General features: G+C 33.7%; 2 protein-coding genes across 2 annotated transcripts in view; one reads left to right on the plus strand and one right to left on the minus strand.

Annotated features, from left to right (window-relative positions):
* Positions 1-22,188, plus strand: part of LOC128993777 (elongation of very long chain fatty acids protein AAEL008004-like) — a 56,657-nt gene that overhangs the window by 8,163 nt on the left and 26,306 nt on the right. The window lies entirely within an intron of this gene.
* On the minus strand, positions 14,658-20,385 carry LOC128993778 (uncharacterized). Its single transcript, XM_054417760.1, has 4 exons — positions 20,254-20,385; positions 17,265-17,478; positions 15,667-15,906; positions 14,658-14,900 (listed from the first exon to the last, which is right to left on the minus strand). The coding sequence occupies exons 2-4, from the start codon at positions 17,463-17,465 to the stop codon at positions 14,736-14,738; spliced, it is 606 nt and encodes a 201-aa protein (XP_054273735.1). The 5' UTR covers positions 17,466-17,478; positions 20,254-20,385; the 3' UTR covers positions 14,658-14,735.

Here is a 22,188-nt window from a genome sequence, read left to right on the forward strand (position 1 = left end):
TTTTTTACACAAGCATCAAAGTAACACATGTTAAACTTATCTCTTTCTCCTTTCGTCAAATTGCATGCATACTTTCAATGAGAGTTAAGATATTTCCCTTGTCGTGAACATAACCGTATTCACCGTTTCCCTCTTTGGTTGCTACCATTTCCAACGAGCTTTCCATCTGCCCATCGATGAGATTATTTTGTCCCTCATCTTTTTATAAAGAGGTTAGCTGCTACTTTACACTGTATTTACCCGTCCACACAAGTCCTTTTGTGCGCGGAATTCATCAAGCAAATCAAAGGTCGAGCTGGTATAAAATAAGCATGGACCACACTGATACATTTTCGTAGCGGAATCGGAAAGGGAACCCAAGACATCGCTGCCTTGCTTACAACACCGACTCACCAAATACGTTCACACCTAATTTGTAATAAGTTGTACACTTTTTATTACATTCTAATGTTCTATACTTTATCAGTGCGTTTTTAATCTCCACAATCCCCAAGTTCTCACGGTACTTGGTCACCATTGTCTGTCCTGCAATTATCAAGACAGGTCCCGGGTCGGAGGAAGCCACAGTTGCCCAAGTAAAGTCCTTGGACATCCTCGCACGCGACGCGACATTGGCCCTACTTTCGCAACAAGTTTCCCAACTATGTTTGACACACGCGTGCGATGTTCAACTTCGTTGCACTTAGTTCAACCGGTCTTTCAAAACTGTTTACTGCATCATACGTCTGTGGTAAAGAGTTAACAAATCTCTGGAACATTGGAGAGTTTGAATAGTTATCTCACAAATTCATATTCTCCTATGTTATGGTGTTATGTATGATGGAACTTGTCTTCTACTTCTCCTACCAAGGACTGGCCCGTGCCTATTCGATCTCTATTTGATTTCTGTACATCGTTCAGTTGGAGGCTCAGAAAAAAGTTTCCATTATTCAGGTAATAGGTTTTAGTTTGACTGAGGCAACACGTTATAAAAATGAAAGTAGATGAAAAATTAAAGTGTGTGGCATTGTTACTGACTACATGGAGTTAATTATTTATCAACATGATCGTTTGTCAACCGCTCATTGATTTGGGCAGCCAGATTGCATAAATTAAAATACCCCAAAAACATCTTGCGTTGCCTTCTGCATTCCACATTGTTGATAAATCAATTGATGTAAAACCCTTGATTCCTCAAGTCCTAACTAGGCAACGCCGCAGTTCTGGCCTGCTTCAGCAGTTGCACTTTAATGAAGAGTCTATGCAATGTTTATGTTTACATGTTTGTTATTACTGCTATTCCCATGGCAACAGGCCGGTGCGACGTTGCCACAAACCAATGCATTGTATTAGAGAAGGCTATGGTAAAAGCTATCATTGTGCTCACACTTTTTAGCAATCAAAACCCAATTTGAATTTATGCCTACCCAGTCACAGACCACGAATGGTTCGTCCATGCAAGCCTGTGTAAGACCCATCGTTCTATGGTCCAAGTTCAGTTTTGATAGTTCTAAAATAAATTTGTTTACTTTACATAAACAATAATCCAATAAATAAAGGTCGCCGGTTCGATCCTGAGAAAAGTCCATAACCATAATCAATGATAATTATCATAGAAAAATTCATACACAACTATCGAATACACAAAAGTGATAGTGGAGATTATATTTTCACCCACCCAACAGTCAATGAAATCAAATGCAGCTGATACATAATTCACTCTTAAAAGTGTTCGTGTTATTGAGATTTGAACTAAACTTCTTTTATCAGTATCGTCATGATTATCAAAATACTGCACAACCAATATTACAGTAAAAACCTATTTAGCCAGATTTAAGAGATGTTTTTAGGCAGAAATATGTTTTATTTACCTCATTATTTAGGCTTAACCAGAAAACAAAACCCCTGTTTTTATATTGAAGTTCTCAAATATTTGCGATTTTCCATAATCAGCTTGTGTATTTATTTTGTAACTTTAGCTGTTTATATTATTGGCATTCTGCCAACGTTCGATTATAAAATCTGTTTCAGGCTACTTAACCTTATAATGACTTTGAATGGTTCGAAACATGATATCAGTGGAGAATGATTAATCATTTCTAAACTAGTAACCCAACTTGATATATTGATGGACGAAACGTGATATAAGGAAAAGAGATGGTTGATATGATTGAATTATTATGTTGACGTACCCTAGCCTATGTATTAATCACATGAAATAGTTATACATGTGATATAAGTGGATGAGTTGAAACGTGAAATCTATATATCTACATCTATCTATCTCTACTATTATAAAATTGAGGTGGTGTCTGTCTGTCCGGCTGCCACGACTAAAATACTAAACCGACACAACCCAAATTAAGCACAAAGATTGTTCACATATCTAGGAATGTCATAGGACTATTCACTTTCCTGATATTCTCTCGGGCTACGCCCCTCGGATGTCCGGAGATTTGAGGTGAGATTTTCAAAAGTAAATATTAATAATTGGTCTCCATGGAAGCATGAGAAACTTCACAATCTTTGTTTTGACATTTCAATGTAAACAGTCAGAACTGTTAAAAATGCTTAGCCTATTTCACAATTTCAGACAGCTGATCTAAACAAATAAAATAAAATATTTTACACAAATATGTGGTATATTTATGTCGTTGATTATGGAAACAAAGAAAGATTCTATAACCGTAAGCTATGAAAATTATGTTATTGATATCAATTTCAGACAGCTGATCCAAAGAAATTAAATAACATATTTTACTCATACCTACTATGTGGTAGATATATTTATTCAAGAAATATGTCATAAATAATTTTTATTATAAAACTATGTCATTGATTATGGAAAATTATATAGGTAACCGTTGCTGTATCAACCCTGGCTCTGTTTTTGATTTATTAAAGTTTCTAATATAAGTTATACTGTAGAAACGTGATAAAATATAGACAAAGAGTTCTAAAAGTGGTACGACCATAAAGTTTGTGAGTTATGAACTTGATATAGTTGAAGGTAGAAAATTCATAGAATTAAGTCGACATATTGCAAAACTATGCGCTAAGAAACAGCGGTAAACGTTTAACATTTTGACAAACCCCAATCATATGAAAGATTAGATTGATTACATAATGTGTTTAACCTGTACTACGTCAAACCCCTTGAACGTACGTTGGGAACAAGAGATTATTGTGAGAAGACAAGACTAGTTCACACCGTTGAATAGTAGGGTCAGTGTTAAGGTAAACATTATATGAGACTCACACGTTAATTTTTCAATTGTGTAGACAGGTACATTTTTCTACAGAGATCAAACATATTCTCACAGCATTGAAATGTTCAAAGTCAATTATTTTATCAATCTGCTGTTTTTGTCAGCTAAAACGTTAAGAAATAGTACATTCTGTACCTAGGCCTGAAAAGGAGGTTTTGCAGGCTCGAGATAATTTTTAAGTTCGAGACAAAGTCGAGAATTTAAAACGATCGAGAGCTGCAAAACCCTTTCGGTCGGTCGGCTCATGGTATGAACGCTTGTTTTTGTGTATATGCATTAATGGTTTAAGTAGATAAGTGAACACCAGATTTTTGGGCATAGGGCCGCAAAAACCTGCTCGGTCCCCAAATGATGATGACAACTGGCATGGACAGAAATACGTAGCTTTCAGTCCCCAATTAACGTTTCCAAAACGGCTTAAGACATCTAAAAATAATTTGTGGTGGAATATATTTTTCAATACCCTACAAGATTTACAGAATGTTTTAAAAGTTTTATAAGTTTCAAGAATTTATTGGTTTTTTCTTTTTTTCAGTCAAATAAAACCTGATAAAAGTTCGGCTGATATTTGTGGTTTGCGCTACACACAGTTTTTATTTATTTAAAATCTAAAACCAATTTAGCACAATTCTAAACACGGACTTGTTCAAATCCAGGCTAACCATTACAAGTGGTCCAATTCGACCATAATGAAGGATTCATATCCTTACATATAACAAGCCCAAAAATGAATTAAACAACGTTTGAATCATTCAAATTATTTAATCCCAACAACAATTGGATAAGTACAACCAATGACTTTTTTAACGAAAAGGTAAACGAAATTTACACATCTCACGCAAATCATTTAACCAATGATCCATTTGGTGCTACCATCAAGGAAAACCGCAAAACGGAATTTAGATTTGAGGAAACGCTCAGACATCCAATTTTAAATTACTGGGCCAAAGTCAAGGCTACAACTGTGAACGATGAGGAAAAAGAGGCAAACCTCGTTTGAATGGAACGTGATAACAGATACAACAAGTCTGAATGAAGGTCAGATGAGTAACCTGCTAAAGGTTCTTGACTTGAAACACCTTCCGTTATCGATAGTCTACAGACTACACGTGTTTTTACACTAGTTGCCGCATATTTAAGATCTAAACATTTTGAATTTCAACCATGTTTGCTGCTGGGTTTAAACACATTGAAAGCCAAACTTCATATGCTGACATGTAAATCGTAACATCGTAAAAATCAACAACCAAAAAGGGGTTTTACAAATTACCATCCCATTTATTCCAAACACATTTAAGAATATTTTACTTGGCAATAATCGTGGCACAAAAATTACAACTTGACAGCTTTCCATACCCTGGTTTAAGCGTAGTTCTTTAAATCGTTGGTTAAAGGTGCCTTAATCTGTCTCATGTTAATATATTGAATTAAGAGCTATTGTGACTAAGTTAAGTTACTGGTTTGCTTGATTAGTACTTTACTTATTACAGACATTATTCTTGAGTGTTCTTTGTTTACAACAGTAATTTTCAATCATTATAGTCAACCTCAAAGTTATTTATTGTCACACTCAACCATGATAAGTCTTTGCTCCATTCCCACTTGGTGATTTAAACAGCATACTCCATCTTGGAACAGGGATGTCTCATATAAAAAATCCAACCCTACAGAAATGTAACATTTGATTCGTGGGATGGCACCAAAACAAAATGAAAAAATCGTTATTCGTCATAGTGTACAACATATTTTGGGTTAAAGATTTCCAAAATTGAGAAACATTATTACATACTTGTACTGTATTCAAAATTGTATCGTAAATAAAAATAACATACCATTTTATTTGCATTAATATTTTTGTTTTTATATTTTTTTATTTCATTCAACTACTTGCTCTTTTGCGCGTGTTTTGAAGCGGAGTATTCGAATTTAATCGTAAATTTTTTTATCATAAAATCACTCGTTTTATACCTACCAAGATGTTTAGGTTCTCGAAAACTAATTGAGATCTTGGTATTATTTTGTGAGACGTCGCTCTTTAAACTATTTAATATAATAAACTAAGTTTTTCAAGCAAACTAAAAATCGTCCTTATTATCCTTTTTATGAAGCCTGCACCTTTTTATCAATGAGTAAAGTCGGGTTTAGTTTTTTTAAAGGCGTATAGTTTTGGCCTTTGCATATGGTTTAACGTTGGTAATGGGTTCTTTATATTGCCTTTTAATGTTGGCAACATTTGTGTTGAGTATAGTAAATAGGGGTTTGTTACTGTCGTGTTTAAGTCCGAAGAACTAATCCTTTTAGGAACAACTGTTTTAAAATCACTTCAAAATACACACCCGATGCATAACAAACCCGTTTAAACCCCATTTACCGTTACGAAACCCCCAAAATCCCAAAAGCCCCAAAACAAAGCCTGATTGAAGCAAGAGTGTTGGTCCGATAATTGATGTTGGTCAACCACAATAAGTATGTAAGTATTCCTAACAAATTAGGAAAGTGGACTACTCGGGAGAGACGGTGCCGGTTTCTCGGACCGGTTTTTACTCAATAGTTGCGACACGTGGTTACGTCAGCCACCGCCTGTATCACTACGCCCTCGTCCGATCACACCCCAAACTTAACTATTAGGGTGTTAGAAGTTAAGTTTGAGAACCCCTCTTCAAGGAATCTCAAGGAGACAAAACTCAGTACTCTCTTTTCCGTTGTTCCGACATGTAACTGTTGTGTAGTAAAAGATTAAGTTATTGAACTCATTTGACTAAAAAACACGAAAATATACTGTGAAATCAAAATCAAAACCATTTAAATATACGTTACTAGTCCAGAAAATATGTCTTTACCGGACGAGTATAGTAAATAAATTTAGGCGAGTGACGAACGATATTTGTTTAACACTACTCTACACTAACCTACTTTACATTATATTTTTATACTTTATACTTTTCAATGAAATGGTAACCATACAAAGTATTTTTTGTAGGTATTTTAAGCCATGTATGGATGGATATGAGTGTAGGATGAGTGGCACGATCTTGTAGTCATGTTAGTGACTAAGACCGACTTATTCCTTAGACACAGCTGTTAACAGCTAATGGCAACTAAGGGACCTACAGTTTATAATGGAATCCGAACCACATTTTGGCTTTGGTATATACGAATTGGTCTAATTTTCAGGATAGTACTGCGGATAGTAGTAGTACTCACTCTTGCGAAAGTTAAACCACACCAGGATGTATCTCATCCACAGTGCATGATTCACAATTCGTGACCTCCTAGTAGCTGGATTACAGGACGACGCCACCCGTCCCAGTCTAACAATAAAAAAACTGCACATATCCGTTTTATATTCTCACCGACTAAAGGACTTAACAATCCTTCAGTCGCAGCTTTTAAGAGAGGTTATGTTTTCGTTTATAAAGACTCATTGTTCGTATAATCAGCTGGTGTTTGGTAAAAACTAATTACAATACAGTAGTACTAATGAAATTCCATGCATCAAACAGCTGTTTTCTAAACTAAATCCTTGAGTGGAAAGTCTATTAAAACATTGTAGTGTGGCGAAAAGTATAGTATAACAATTCTCTTCCTTTAGTTTTCTTTATATATTTACAATATTCTGATTTGGTCTATGTTTTTCATCTACGTCTGTATTCCAATCTAACTAGGTAATAACAGTTCCCATTTGTTTCTCAATTTTTCCAGCCGTCAGTTTTTTGCAACTAAACACATTAACGCTTTCCCCTAGGTAAAGTCTCTTTGTCACTTGTATCTCTGTCTCTGTTACCTCATTGAAGCCATGTTATTAAAAATGTAAACGTTAAATAAAACTGTAAATTCAGTATGAAAAATCATAATAAAAGAATGATCTTGTGTAATAGTGACGTTTTGGGCAGCCCAAATTTATAAATGAAAACTCAATATATAAAGCAGTTTTTTAAATATAAAATAAGAACAGAGGATTCTATCTCTCCATGTACAAAAAAGCAGGAATTTTAAATTCCGACAAAATCGTGGTTATTTGTATAATCCAAGTGTATACACGCTATTCAAACTATACTATGAGTATTTTAAGTGAATGGGGGTTGTGTTTGAAAAGTTTTTGGGTTTCCACAAAATATTCAAAATAATCATTTACTCATTTAGGTGTTGAGGCTATTTCAACATATAGTTGATTTTTACCCAGAAGTGTAAACCATAATAGGTGTTTGTATCATACACCGCAGAAAAAATTTAAAAAGAGTCCCCAGAAATTGTACTAGCCCTTTACGTAAAAGGGTTGGTTTTATACTCATTATAAATTCCTAGAAAATTTGCATTTAATCCCTTATTTAATATCTTATAATCGGTTTTAATTATAAAGCAAATAATACAATCATAACATATTGCTATATTGTTATATAACCGACAATTAATCTCTACGGAAGTGTATTTTTAGTCGATTATTTTATAATACCAGAAGTTGTTTGGTAACTCCAATTCGTCTTGCAAAGGTTAGCCTAATAATAACGGACAGAACTACCTCAAGTGTTCACTATTAACTTCTTTGATTGGATGACCCCAACTGAATAAGCACTTACATTACAATGCTACGAATGTTGATACATAATTAATTATATAATGTAAAAAATAGATCCATTGCTGAATAAATGAAATACAACGTAGGGTTCGATGCTTACCTGATATTTCAGTTTATTTTTTATTAAAAGTTGAAACACCAAGAGTTTTTACATGAAGCTTGAACACAAATTATACTTCTCTGGGTACTTTAGTGTATGGGAACATCCAGTAGCATTTATATTATTATAGAATTCTTAGGAAAAACTGAGCATTTTATTATTTAGGAACCACAAATTTATATGTCACCTTATGTCACATTTTCGTCTCCCCTACATTCTGTGTCAGGCCGGTTTTTATATAATGTCACAGCTGACCAGGTCTTAGCCAATGAGAACACTTTCTACTCATAACTCTGATCCTTCAACTCCTCAAGGTCATCTTTGTCTGCTGATGATTTAGATCCTTGCCTCTCCTCTCTCTGGATGTAAATAACCAGTGGAGAAGCTGATACGTGTTGTTAACGCTAAATCCTCTAGGAACCCGGGATACTTTTCCACATCCTTGCAGGCTATGTATAGAGAGGATTGCATTATCATTTAGATAAAATGTATTATTGATTGGCAGGATTTGAACCAGAGACCTCTAGTCCGATTTAACCCCCCCTTATTTACATTATTGAGAACTATTAATAAGTTTACCCATTGGGTTGTCTTCAAACGTATATATAAACTTATCAATGAATAAACATCCTTCAACCTTAAATAAACATTCAACCTTTCACAAATGTCGTGAGTCGATTGAAAGCACGACCATCTTGAGAACGGTTTGGATTAATACACGTTTATATAACATAATTGTACATTAGAAAGTAAAGATAAAATGAAATTTATTTTTATTCTTATCGAACTCTATCTAAATGTACTTGAGTCTATTGAAAATAAATAGCAATTCTATGATTTTTATCTCGTGTTGTTTGTTTCCAGACTGTGTACAAAGCTTGCTTTGATATTTGAACAAACGATCAAGTTGTGACTTAATTGATCTTAGAAAACATGTCTGTGCCATTGTTGCCTTAATACGTCCTTTCTATACTGCCAAACTGTCAAAAGTAAACATATAGGCATTTTAAAGTTGTTAACTTTACAACTACGAATTTCAGTACAAATAGTTTCACTAAAGCATTATTAAGTGTAATCCTATCCAATATGAGATTAATTTAAAAAAAGACCAACAACACATTTTGTGGGTGATTCTGTTCTGTAATATTTTCATTCGTGACATTTCTGACAAAGATTTTGTACTGTCTCTCCACATGGGTAGTGTACTTGTTTATAACTACTAGTTGTAATTTTACTTGTGGTTACGGTTTATGATTTTCCTCTGGTATAATCTTCACTCAACGCAGCGTGAAATATATTAACTCAAGGAGGAATCACGGAGCATATACCACTAAAATGAGGGGCTTGCAGTGTGACCCGCGACTCTTGACCGACTGAGTTTATGGAGGGGAAAATTGTGGTGAATTTCAGCAACGCGCCTTATTTTAGATTACAACACCAAACGAAAAGTCTAAGCTAACCAAACGGTAACTTTGAAAATGTACACAACTATATTAGCATTGACTATTATAGAGTTTTAATTCTCTTCAAAGTTTCAGGTAGACATAAGGTTTATTGACAACAATTTATAACATTGCATTTTATCCTAGAAGAAAATACGCGTAGAACTTATGAAAAGCTTTAGCATATGAATAACTTACTCAATTCTAGGCCAGGATTTGGATAAATCTTTTTCATCTTTTGCCATACATTAGCAACAAACTTATGTTTTTTTTAGCGAAATTTCCTATAGGGAAGTAGCTATTACCGTAGGTCTCATGGTAAGACTTAGGCCCGGGACCGATTTACTTTTTCATTTTGATGTCCCCAGAGGCCAAAAACACCATTCGTTCAAATTTTTATATATGTACTAGCTGACCCGGCGAACTTCGTATCGCCTAAGTTATAGGTTTCCCCTAAGACAGACCGATGGAAAGAAAGTACCGTTACGTTTAATTTTCAAGATGATCTCGTTCGCATCGCTCAATCACGTCCTGGTTGAAGTTCGTTCGCTACGCTCACTCACCTTTGGGTTGGATCTCGTTCGCTACGCTCACTCACCTTTAGGTTGGAGCTCGTTCGCTGCGCTCACTTGCCTTCAGGTTAGCTCGTTCGCTGCGCTAACTCGCCTCCAGGTTGAAGTTCGTTCGCTACGCTCACTCACCTTTTGGTTGCAAATTAGCTGTTGTCATAAATGTAAAAGAAATAATAGTGCTGCACCCTGTTGGTAATCCTTGTAACTTTAATGCTATTGAACATCATAGAACAGAACCAACTTGTTTAATTGAAACAGCTGTTAAGATTCATTAATTCCATTTCTCATAAGGTTAACATGGGAAACTCCAAAGCCACTGGGGCGGAGCCCTTTTAAGAATTTCGAAACGGGAAATAGTTTACGTCCGATTCGCATACCTACAGAATTTACACACCAAATTTCATAACGATCGGTGAAGTCGTTCCGGAGGAGTTTGCAGACAAACACTGTGACACGAGAATTTTATATATTAGATATATACATGTATATAGAGAGAGAGACAGAGATTTATATATATATGTGTCCGTGAACACGATAACTTTAGTAATTTGTATCCGACTTGGATGAAATTTGGTTTGAAGGTGTAAGGCGCGATAAACTTGAATGAGTTCGCGATCCAGCATGATCGGACCATGGGAACAGGGTTTATGAGGTAAAAATTGGTTTTTCTCACTTTTGACCCTCAAAACACAAAATTTCCCAATTTTTCTCTAAACCTTCTTAAAGAGCTTAAAAAAACAAACAATTCAGTATATCAGTGTTTTTGTACGGTTATTGGTTACGGAGAAAACTAAAAAAATTGTAAATTTAAAATTCCCATGTTATTCTTATGGAGAATATTGTAAAATTTTGTAGTTTGCTTGTTTATAGATATCTTTTGATCAAACTTGCCAGATATATTCATTTTATACTAAGCAATAATTATTTTATTTAAAACACACACTTTATTAGTTTCCTTGTAGCAGCAAACCTAGGAACTCGTTAAACCTAATGTTATTTAAATAGATCAATTGAAAATCAATTCAGCCAAATGGAAATTCGCTTAGACGGCAGGTTTGCTGCGGCGGGGGTATATTTTATTTTCCGACGTCTTGCAATTATGCAGACAACCGATCGGGCAGGCTAAGAATGATAATCTCAAATGATGTCTAAGGAAGACAATTTGCTCTATGAGTATAAACGGATGTTTACCATTGATTTCCTCCGACCTCATCAAACCGTTACTGTATGTTATCAAAGGCTTCCGTTTGTACGAGGCCTAGCTCGAAGGCCGAGGAGTTCACATCCTTGCAAAGTTTACCTTCCTCACTCTTTCTTGGACCAATAGAAAGGATTTGCTAACGGATTCATGCACAGTTGACTCGTAAATGAATGAATTAATTGTAAACTAGCGCGAGAGGCTGTGGATAACCCACTAGTTGAAAAATGCAAGGATTAAATTATTTAACGAGCACTGAACAGCTGCCAAGAACCATGTGAAACTAAGCTAGATTCTTGGCGAGTTTTCAGAGTTGAATCGAAAATACCACCTAACACTTAGAGACCGTTAATCACGCTGAATTAATGCGTGCATAATCAATTCCCAACCTTGTCCTACAAAAACCTAACCTTTTGATGGATTACGAAACCTACATCTTTTAAACTTGATATGTACTAAAAAAAGTGTTTTATAAAACAATTGTATTATTTTCAAGTAGTTAATATAACATCGTTTGGTTGATTAAAAAGTATTTTGGAGTATTTTGGAAACGGTAGGTATGGTAAAAATACTTTTTCTCTAAGTGTTTTGACAACAAAGAATTTTCATTGTTATATTGAAGATTGTTAGCACGAATAACACACCATCGAACCAGAATCAACCGATATTGGTGGCCTCTTATAAAGCTACATTTGTCCGTCCTCATAGGCTTCAAAGGTCTGTGCGTGAAACAATTCGGCAAAACAAGGATTAAGTTGGTACAGCAAGAAATATGTATACTAATAAATTTCAAGAGGCTGAACTGGAACGCGAACGCAGAGCAGGGCTGCCTTGTTTCAGCAGCCCGTATTGCTATCGTCTGAGCCACCGATTTACCACGCCTACTTTCTACTTAACTGTAGGAGTCTTTAAGCATACATTGAAGCTTAACCTGAATATTTTTTGTTCATCTTCTCACCAGACTCATAATATAAAAACCACTCACTCTTATAACCAGTCGAGCTATTATAACCCTTCCATATCCGACCAAGAATCATCCAAGAACTCGTTCTGCCACCCCTACTTCTAACAATCTCTCTAGAGGAAGACGAAGACGAGCCCGACGTCGAGTAAACGAGTATCAGCGTCAAAGGAAATGTCTTGTTTCTGGATTGTGTAACATTCAACAGCCAGAGAACAGGTTCCATTGAGGTCACCGGGGGAGGTCGGTCGTTGCCTGCACTGCTGAGTCTACTGACCTACTTGGAACAGACTGGACAGATCTATGGAGCACCGACCACTCGGATTGTTTATGGCTTGTTTTATTCGGATTGCTCAACAAAGTGGGTTCTAACGTGGAGACTTCAACGCGTGGAACATGTGGCGTGTTCTTTGCTACGTCAAGTATAATGTATTTTCTTCGGAGTGTGAAGTAGGTGTACAGCAATCGTAAATTGCTGTAATTAGAATTGTATTGTAATTATAGTAGGCCCGTATTACACTGTAAAATGTTTTAGGAAAGATATTTTATAAAAGTCTTTGACAAACATCCTTTATAGTTTAATAAGCCATAAATAAATAACTAGAGGCTTGTAGGGACGTAACTAAAAAACTCTTAAATAAATGTAAAAAAATTATTATAATATTTTTAACAAACTCAGAGTCAAATTATCTATGTGTCAGGATAGAAATCCTAGAGCAATATATATTTTGCGTACAAAAACAGTTTGTTGTTTGTATTTGCTTGCTTTTTTTATGTTATTTTTAATAAATAATTTGAATGATTCCAAAGGTTTAACTCTGTTAAAGGCAACACACATGTTTGTGAATAAATATTGGTTTACTAAGGTAGCTTTGGTCTTTCGGTTAGTGATTATAAAAATGCTTTCCTCATTGAAATTTTGGAAATTGTCTCTGTCACATATGAAAAGTCAAATGAAGGTAGTTGAGATAAGCTTAGTTCTTGGTCTAAACAGCTAAATTAGCACCCCGATCCAGTTATTAGTTCTAAGTTTGTGCTATTTTGGTAAAGTTTTCAACACAATTAGTGTGGAGTAAAGGCATGACATTGATCAAACTTAACCCTAGATTTGTTTCTGATCAACTAAAAACCTACTATTAGCCTAGTGTAAGTTTATGTGGTGGTATTCCTCCTAAAGGTGCGATTGACTTTACATATTGCATCAAAAAAGGGCCTAGTCAACGCCTGATTACTATTTTGCGACTGGTTAGGGTTCCATTACTCAGTTATCGAAACCAATTACGAAATTACTTTTCATCAGCATCTGCGACATGCATATTTTTGGTTAGTTTTAAGAAACGGAAACTACCTCTAGGGTTTACTGTTATATATACCGTGCATGCTAGGCTATATTATTTGAACATTTTTTGCTTGGAGCAACAGGCAGTACCTAGTTAATATCTCCTCCAAACAATTTTGTTCTTCCACCCATTGGAACTTGTCATAGCAGGGTACTTAACTAATGAACAAATACCTGTACGAACCTATTTCATCTGTACTCCCAGATGAAATTTTTTGACTGCTACCTTCTGTAGTGTGTTCCGACTTAGGTTGGGCGATTGGGTATTATTAGTTGTAATGTGTTAGTTAAGTTTTTTTTCACTTGAGGACGGGATCAGATTCCAGATCCCGAAACGTTGTGTATTATTTGTTACTTTCGTGATGGAAAATTTCCGCAATAAACCTCTGAACAGCATTGTATTCCCAGGTTCATTTGTAAGAGTGGCCATTGAGGTCATTCCACTTCATACAAAATATTGATTAAACGCAATAAATCTCAAATATAAATGTTAGTAAATTTACAAAAAAAGGTGTAGAATAAATCTTTAACATATGTTTTGAAATCAAAACAAAGCAAAAGTTTCCCATTTAATCTTGAATCGTTTATTATTCAGTCAATGTAGTTATTTCATGTTGAATATTCCTTCAACACAACAATAACCGTTAAGTTAGAAGATAAAAACTTCATAATTTTTTTCAGCCATTCTAAGTTTAATTCCTTTGATTTGAGCCATCTTCTATGATTCTACGGCGCTTAACTAATTCACTTAAAAATACACAAGTTTGCAAATTGCACAATAAAACAATGTATTTCAACATTCTAAGACGTAAATAAAAAGTATTTATTATTATAGGTAGGCCTAAAGTTATCCCTGGTTTTATATAGTATACAGTACATTGCAGAATTGACTGGCAAATGAGTAATCCAAATGCAATATTGCTTACTCGCTTGATAAATCCAGATAACTGGCTTCTAATGCTATTCTTATGTAGAAAATTTTACGTTATATCTAATTTTGTGCTAACATTTTGGGAATTTCACTATTTTTCCCGCCGTCACGGGATCGAGACCTTTAATTTAAGCCCTCTTCCGTCGTTCTACGACTTCCCAGTGGCCCTCAATTTTGACGCAAAGAATCGGCTTACGTAATTAATATATAGATAGATAGATAGATAGCCATTTTGTAAATAAAGGTGTACGAGAAAGGTAAAAAAAAAAAAATAAGTTATAGCAATGATCAATATTTTAATTTCTCGTCCCAGAAAACACCTTTAAAGTGTTTTTGGTATGGGATTGCTGGGTTTCCCAATTTTAGGTTTATTGTTTATTTTGAATGAGGAAGCAGTGAAGCTGCCTCATATTCCGATCGAGTAGACCTTTAACCACTCCTTTCATTACTGTTTCAATTTCTTTAAGATTGTCCAAGGATTTAATCTCTTCTTCTTTGTGTGTTTCTTTTACGCGTTGTTCTAAATCACTGAACTGCAAAAAAATAGAAGTGGTACATTAAGTTTAGAAAATACACAGTAAAATATTATAGGTGGTAGATATTAAATAAGTTAACATATTCAAACGTATTTTAATTGTGAAGAAAGAATTATTTGTAAAACATATACCACGTCCTCAGCACCATTAACCTGAATAAAAATATGTGTAGTATTATTACGGGAACGCAGGAAAAAATTTAAATATAAGGTATAAGGTAAAGCTGAATCTATAATGTTTTTTAATTACTATTTTTTGTATCAAATATAATTAACAGAAGGATATAAAAACAAGTTAATAGGCTACGTGTTAAAAAATGAACAAACGTTGAATATGTCAACTTATCATCAAAAAAAATTTTTAAGTTTTTAATCCATTCAATCATCCAAGCAAGTTTAACTTACTTATAAATCTGGAATAGTTTATAATATTCAGTATTTTGAACAATTTTACTCCCTAACACATAGGTTTATACCATTTTGAAAGCTACACGTCTTATGTTGTCTTCCTACAATCAGTGAAATTTAAATTTCAACATGTTTACATCCAGAATCTATACATGAACAGTAAAGTCACCGTTCTATCTAAATATCAGCAATGTGTGACTAATTTAACTCACATTAAAAAAATATAAGGTTCATCCCTGATTTTCTCTTCATTTTGACCCGTAGAACCATTTTCTGGAGGTTTCCCAGTTGAAGCTGGACACCCTGTATATAAACCCAGTAATTCCGTTTGGTTACAACACTATATCACTACTTACCGTAAAGGTGGTAGCATCCGTTAATCCGGTAATCACGTCATCACATGTCGTCCAGCCTTTGATTTTCATGAAATCTTTTCCCACGCAATTGATTTCCACATTAAAGAACAAGTCTACATTAGCAAGACGGTATAATACTATTGCCATCTGAAGCTTTACAGGATCCAAGCTTGCAGCTCCGTAATAGGTGGAGATTACTTTGTCAATATATCCTTGTTTTATAGTCTGAATGTCCCTCTCCTAAAACATTGTATTAGTTAAACTTTTGTTAAAATAAATTAGGCGTAGCTTGCGGCAACTTTTATGCTGCTTGTTATTGGTCAATGTAAGTAGTTGGATGAATTGGTATCGCAAATGTTAGGAGCATTTGTTGTCAAACCAAACTAAAATAGACACATTCAATACAAAAGTATAGAAAGTCTAGGATAATTTTATGAGATGGAGACAAAACCAATACACGTACTGATACACTTCACGTACTATCATAATGTGTTCTTTTATATATATATTATGTTAGTTTTATATCATTCGCCCAGACTGTACTATTGTTGTTGTACTTGGACTGTACTGAGTTTGAACTGTACCGTTAGACCTAGATTGAGTGCTCGGTCACTTTTTGAATAAACCCATGCCAACGTTAACATGTTCATCATTTAACAAACCTCGACCTGCGATCCATATCACACGTACAAACAAATTAAAAATGCTGAATAAATAAGATGAATTGTGAAGCTTTGTTATTCACTAAGATCAGCTTTAAAGAGGTTTAAATACCTGCTATTAAGCAATCCATTCAATTGGCAAATTATTATACAGGGTGTTTCAGAACTCCCTACCAATATATTTAAGGGCATTGTTCCTAGATAGGAGTCATATCTAAATATCATATTTAAACAGTACGGAAGTCTTTAGTTACTCACATAGCCGCCATTTTGTTATTTTCACTTATTAATTTTTTCCTTCATAATGGTTTGACGTAGGAAATTGAAACTTTGCACAAACATTTATAATAACTAGACAAAGCGAAAAAAAATTAGGAAAAATTTCAAATTCACGAAACAAAATGGCGGTAATTTAAAATTTTGTTTCTTTCATAACTTAACAACCGTTGCTTTTACAAAAATATTACAAGAATAACTTTTTTTAGGCAATTTAATTACAAATCGATTGACACCTCATTATTTGTTAGGATTATACGAATATTGACTGAGATATGGCAGCTTTAGTGATACATGACCGCTGGAGGTTAGTTGCAGGTTGCAGTTCGTGCCGGAAAAAAAGTCAGTGTCGCCGATCGTGTTTTAAAATCAAAGACACGGACGAAGGGGTCTGACTCCATTGAACTCAATGGACTCTGACTTTTTGTCCGGATTCAAAAGTCCTTGTACTGATGATGGCTCCACATAGGAGCTGAAACTAGCTGCATTTGCAATATGAACTGATTGCTTAAAAACAGGCATTTAACCCTCTTTAAAGCTGATCTTAGTCAGTAACAAAGCTTCATATTTCATATTATCTACACATTTACCGATAATATCGGTGGCTAAACTTACGTGATTACCTATTCCACCATCCATTTTAAACAAGTTGGTTTTTACCGTGGTTGCAATAGGATCCTCCTCTTCTTTTTTCTTTTCATCTTTTGGTTTTCCCACTTCTCCCTCCTGTTTCTCCCCTTGATTATTTGGTTTATCAACATTTTCTGGATCCTTTTGTGGAATCTCCGCCATCAAAACAGAAATGTTTTGTACGGCGAATACGAAGAGGACGATCAACAAGGTGTTGTACACCATTTTCATTTTCGTCAACAATCTAAAAAACGTCACACTCTTATTCTTCTATAAATAACTTTAAGTTTAAGCTATACAGTGATGTCTGTATGTGTGTGCGGGGATGAGTACCGATTTTGATGAAATTTGGTATGTAGGTACTAATCCATGGTATCTCCAGACGTTTTTATTTTTATTTTGTTCGAAGTTTAGTTTTCCCCATAAAACCCGGAAAATTGGATTTTCTCGAAAATGGCCCGAATGGTTTTGATAAAAATTAAGTATGTTATATAACTTTAGATTTTGAACATAATTGTACAAATCCCATTACCCTACAAATAACCTTTCAAACGTTAAAATGAAATGAAATGAAATGAAAAATCCTTTATTTTTTCAGGCAAAGTTAGGGCCACATGGCCCTTTCTTACACTTAACCAGACATTAAAAATATAACATAAATAATGTGACATAGGGATGACCTAATCTAATTAAACATAAAATATTTAACAATTCAAGTACCTACATATCTAAAAAAAAAAAACATAAAAATTTAACAAATAGAAAAACACATTCACACACTCTCGCATACACGCATCAGCAAACGCGCAAGGTAACAGTAGCCCTAGGACACGCCAGCCGAGACCATCTTCTCAAAATAGAGCTTTTTCAGTGCCGCCACAAACTGGGAACGTTTTTCAAGGGTCTTAATGTGTAGGGGTAGGCCGTTCCACAGACGACAAGCGGTAACAACAAAAGCCCTGCCATAAGCTGTGGTCACATGATGAGGTATACGCAATGTTATTAACTGCAATGTTATTAAGTGCAACGTTATTGTAACTTATGTTATTTTCCCATAAAAAAATCCCATAAAATAAAAAAATCGGATTTGGGAATAAAACCTGGTTTTCATTAAAATTCGTTATGGTGCTTAAAATTCTTAACAAAATAATGCAACCCATATTGCTGTAACTATTACGGTTCAAAAGTTATTGCAACTTTTGTGATTTTTCCTACAAAATTATCATAGTTACTCCCACCGCTTACCCATTACAAATGTTGTAATCATATGACAAAAATTGTTACGTTGGCAAGCTTATGGGAAAAATTATGATACAGATTGCTGATATCTTTTGTTTATTTCATCATCATTCAAACCTACTGTATAATATACTCGTTTCGTAGGCTATTCACAAATAATTATAAAATTATAATTTATCTTTGATCCCTAAGTCGCTATACACAAATTGGTGTAGTCTTTCTTTTCATACGGGACTAACAGATAAAAAATTGCTTTAAACAATTTCAAATACTGAAATATTTGTTTGGAATTCTTTTATATTTTAATTCCACGATTCGTCAAATGAAAATACTGTTCTATCTTCCCACTATTCTACGTTTAACTATGACATTAAAAAATTCTAGATTCTGAAAACCTTTCAAAAAGAAAACTTTCCTATATTTTCCCATCTGTACTATTCATGCATTCTAAGCATTAGTAGCTTTCAATATACAGTACAGTGATAATTTAACTTTTGTATTGACATAACCTAGCTTTACTTAAGAAAAAATATATAAAACACAAACAACTTATATTTTGTTGAAACCCTAGTGTTTGGAGTTACTCTTAACAACTTTATGTTACTAGACTGACGTGTTAATAAAATTTTACACAGTTTTTTAGCACAATGTATTCGTAACGAAACACTGTTAAGAGGAACTACAAGAAATTAAGGAAGATTTTTGTAAGTCAAACACAACCATCCGTAACTTGATTTAGTTCTTTAATTACGTACAAAGGATGTCTTTGATACTATTTAATCGTTGCCATATATAAATAATAGAATAATTGTGATAAAAATCGTTATAAGCAATATCTTGAATTATATATTTTGATATAGATTACTATTTAATTCCTTCCTCCTTCACTGTATAACGTTTAAAATAATTTCACAGTAAAATTCGCAATTGTAAAATGATTAAACAAATTTACCTTATTACAGAAAAACAATAAATACCATTGTTTTCACATGGCTGACAAAATTAAAAACTAATTTTTACAAGAGGGACTTTTAACCACAATTGGAATACAGTATAATCACATTTAATAAATTGAAACAAACCTCTTCGTGAAGAAATTGAATAATTGTTTAACAAAAAAATACACAATTCTAAAACAAATCTTTAGGCTGTTTAATGGTCTTGTTATAAATTATCTGCTTATTTGTCCAACTGTATTCTCTGGAAATAACTAAAATAGAGAATTTCTAGTGTATATTGATAAATAAAACATTTTGTTCAAGAAATTTTATATTTGTTAACAATATTTCAGTTTAATAAAAGAAGCTTTGAGACGCGTAATGCTTATAAGGTTATTTCTAAATTAATTATAATCAAATACCAATAATTTTACATTTTAAATAATTTGAGAGTAAATATTAAATCAACGGTATAAAACTCAATCATATATGTAATATTAGTATGGGACAAAATAACTTTTAGTTAAAAAATTGTAATTCCTTCAATGCATACTTGTAATTAAGTCCTAAAATGTTACACTATTTTTTTCTTCAATTTGACTCATTTTACAAGTACTTAAAATTTTGTGTATGATCCTTGTGTTAAGCTACAATTAGACTTCGCAGAATAAAAAAAATTTACCCAGTAAATTTGCTAAAATAATCTCTTATAACAATTACATCTTTGTTGCTGTTCTTATATTTTATTTTAAAAACATGTGTTCAACAGAATAATAGAGTTATCAGTTTACAAAATGTTAAAACCTTTATAAGGACAAATTCTACAAAGGATGCCAGCTTACCTTGAGTTAGCAGATAGTTTGTGTTGACGATGTTATGAACGCTGCTCAGTCGACAATAATTGTTGTTATGTTAAAAAAATTCTAGTTTAGTCATTAAATTGTCACATTATGAGTGATGGACGACTTAGTTACACTTGCTCGCGCGTTTATCGATGGTTAAAAACATAAATTATTTTTATAATTTGGATCGTTTGACAGTTTTTCGATCGAGAATCGATTTGTCATAGTCATCATTATGCATACAAGTGTTCATAGTCGTCATCAGTGGTAGCCATCTTGAATTCTAGTCCCATGAGTCTAATGTTAACATCTGGGGAAAAAATTAAAACATCATAACATTCATAAACACGGTGTCTCATAAATTGTTATATCTTGGTTGTTTACAAACCGATCTTTACAACTTAGATACCGTTAGATTATTCATAACATATCCTAAAAACGCACACTCTTTATATAGTGCTCGTCTAGTAAACAGTAGGTTTCCGAATTAATCTTTTAGACAATTCACTGGCCTTTTGATGGTTTTAGATTGGGAACGCTGTACTATATTTGGCATTATACTCTAATAAGCGATAGTTTTTTGTGTCATGGCAATCTGCAAACTTCGTATCATTTCCTGAATTGGCTTCCTCTTTCACCGCGACTGAAATGATCAAATGGTGAAATGATGATTGTTTAAATGGAGAGGTAATTTTCAGGAAGAGCATGTGAAATTATGTATGCCTAGGATACAAACCTTTTCAAACCCAAACCAATATTTACAAAATTACAAACGAAAACATGCAACCATCAATCAGTGAATGTTAAGTGAAAATTAACTAACCCACATTGAAAATTTAAACAGCTTTACACTTTATTTCTACCAAAAACATGTAGCATTGTGTATCAATTACCGACACATAACAATCATCCATCTACTGATATTGAAAACACACAACAAACCATAGGTTAAAGAAACAGGTTTAGTCTCGACGAACCGAAGGTTAAAATAATTGTGTGAAGGTTAAACTAAATTTGGGTTCTGTTTATTTTCCTGTCCCAGTTTTTGTCTTTTACCATTGAATATATAACACTATAGTAGTGTTATTTATTCATTGTTTTTACTAAGTAAATTTAAACCTATCGATAAACATCAGTTCTTCAACTTTGCACTAGAAAACCAATCATAAACAACTGGTGAAATTATAATTTATATGTTTCAATTAACCATATGATTATATGGTAATGCAGATCTGCCATCGTAATTGTTCAACATTAGCGCAATGCTATGAGCCATTCAAGTATTTTTGCTGATCTTTAGGACCTTGAAAACAAGTTCTTCATTACAAAGAACTAACATGTTAGTAAGCAATAAATCCTAGTTTACAGCTTGCAAGGTATTAAAATGAGAAAAGTCAAAGTTCAACTCATCCTACTTGCCTAAAGCTCAGGATTAGATATATTAGCGAATTTCCCATATAGGGAATAAGCTATTACCGTAGTACTCATGGTAAGACCTGGACCCGGGACCGATTTTTTTTTTTCGTTTTGAGGTCCTTAGAGGCCAAAAATAGCATCCGTTCAAATTCATATATATATATATATATATATATATATATATATATTTATATATATATATATGTGTCCGTTAGCGCGATAACTCGAGCAAAAATGATCCGATTTTGATAAAATTTGGTACAAACGTGTAAACCTACGTCTATTCGAACGAGTTCGCGAACCAGCATGATCGGACCATGGGAACGGGGGTTTATGGGGGCTTTTATGGGGTAAAAATGGGGTTTTCCCATTTTTGAACCAAAAAACTTAAATTTTTGCAATTTCTTTCCAAATTATTTTGTAGAGCTTAAAAAAACAAATAATTTAGTATATTGAAGCGTTATAATGCGCCTAATGGTTATGGAGAAAATTCAAAAAAATTGTAAATTTAAAATTCCC

Source organism: Macrosteles quadrilineatus, unplaced genomic scaffold (genome assembly GCF_028750875.1).
Source record: "Macrosteles quadrilineatus isolate MER2022 unplaced genomic scaffold, UCM_ALF_1.0 Scaffold_5__1_contigs__length_97177068, whole genome shotgun sequence".
In the NCBI taxonomy this organism is placed as follows: Eukaryota; Metazoa; Arthropoda; class Insecta; order Hemiptera; family Cicadellidae; genus Macrosteles; species Macrosteles quadrilineatus.

Bases quoted from the DNA above. Each gene is read 5' to 3' on its own strand.
- LOC128993778 (XM_054417760.1), bottom strand. From the start codon at position 17,465: ATGAAAATGGTGTACAACACCTTGTTGATCGTCCTCTTCGTATTCGCC. The intron at 15,907-17,264 runs GTAAAAACCAAC...ACAATGTTTTAG, and splicing joins AGGATCCTATTGCAACCACG to GAGAGGGACATTCAGACTAT. The intron at 14,901-15,666 runs GTAAGTAGTGAT...ATTTTTTTGCAG, and splicing joins CGGATGCTACCACCTTTACG to TTCAGTGATTTAGAACAACG.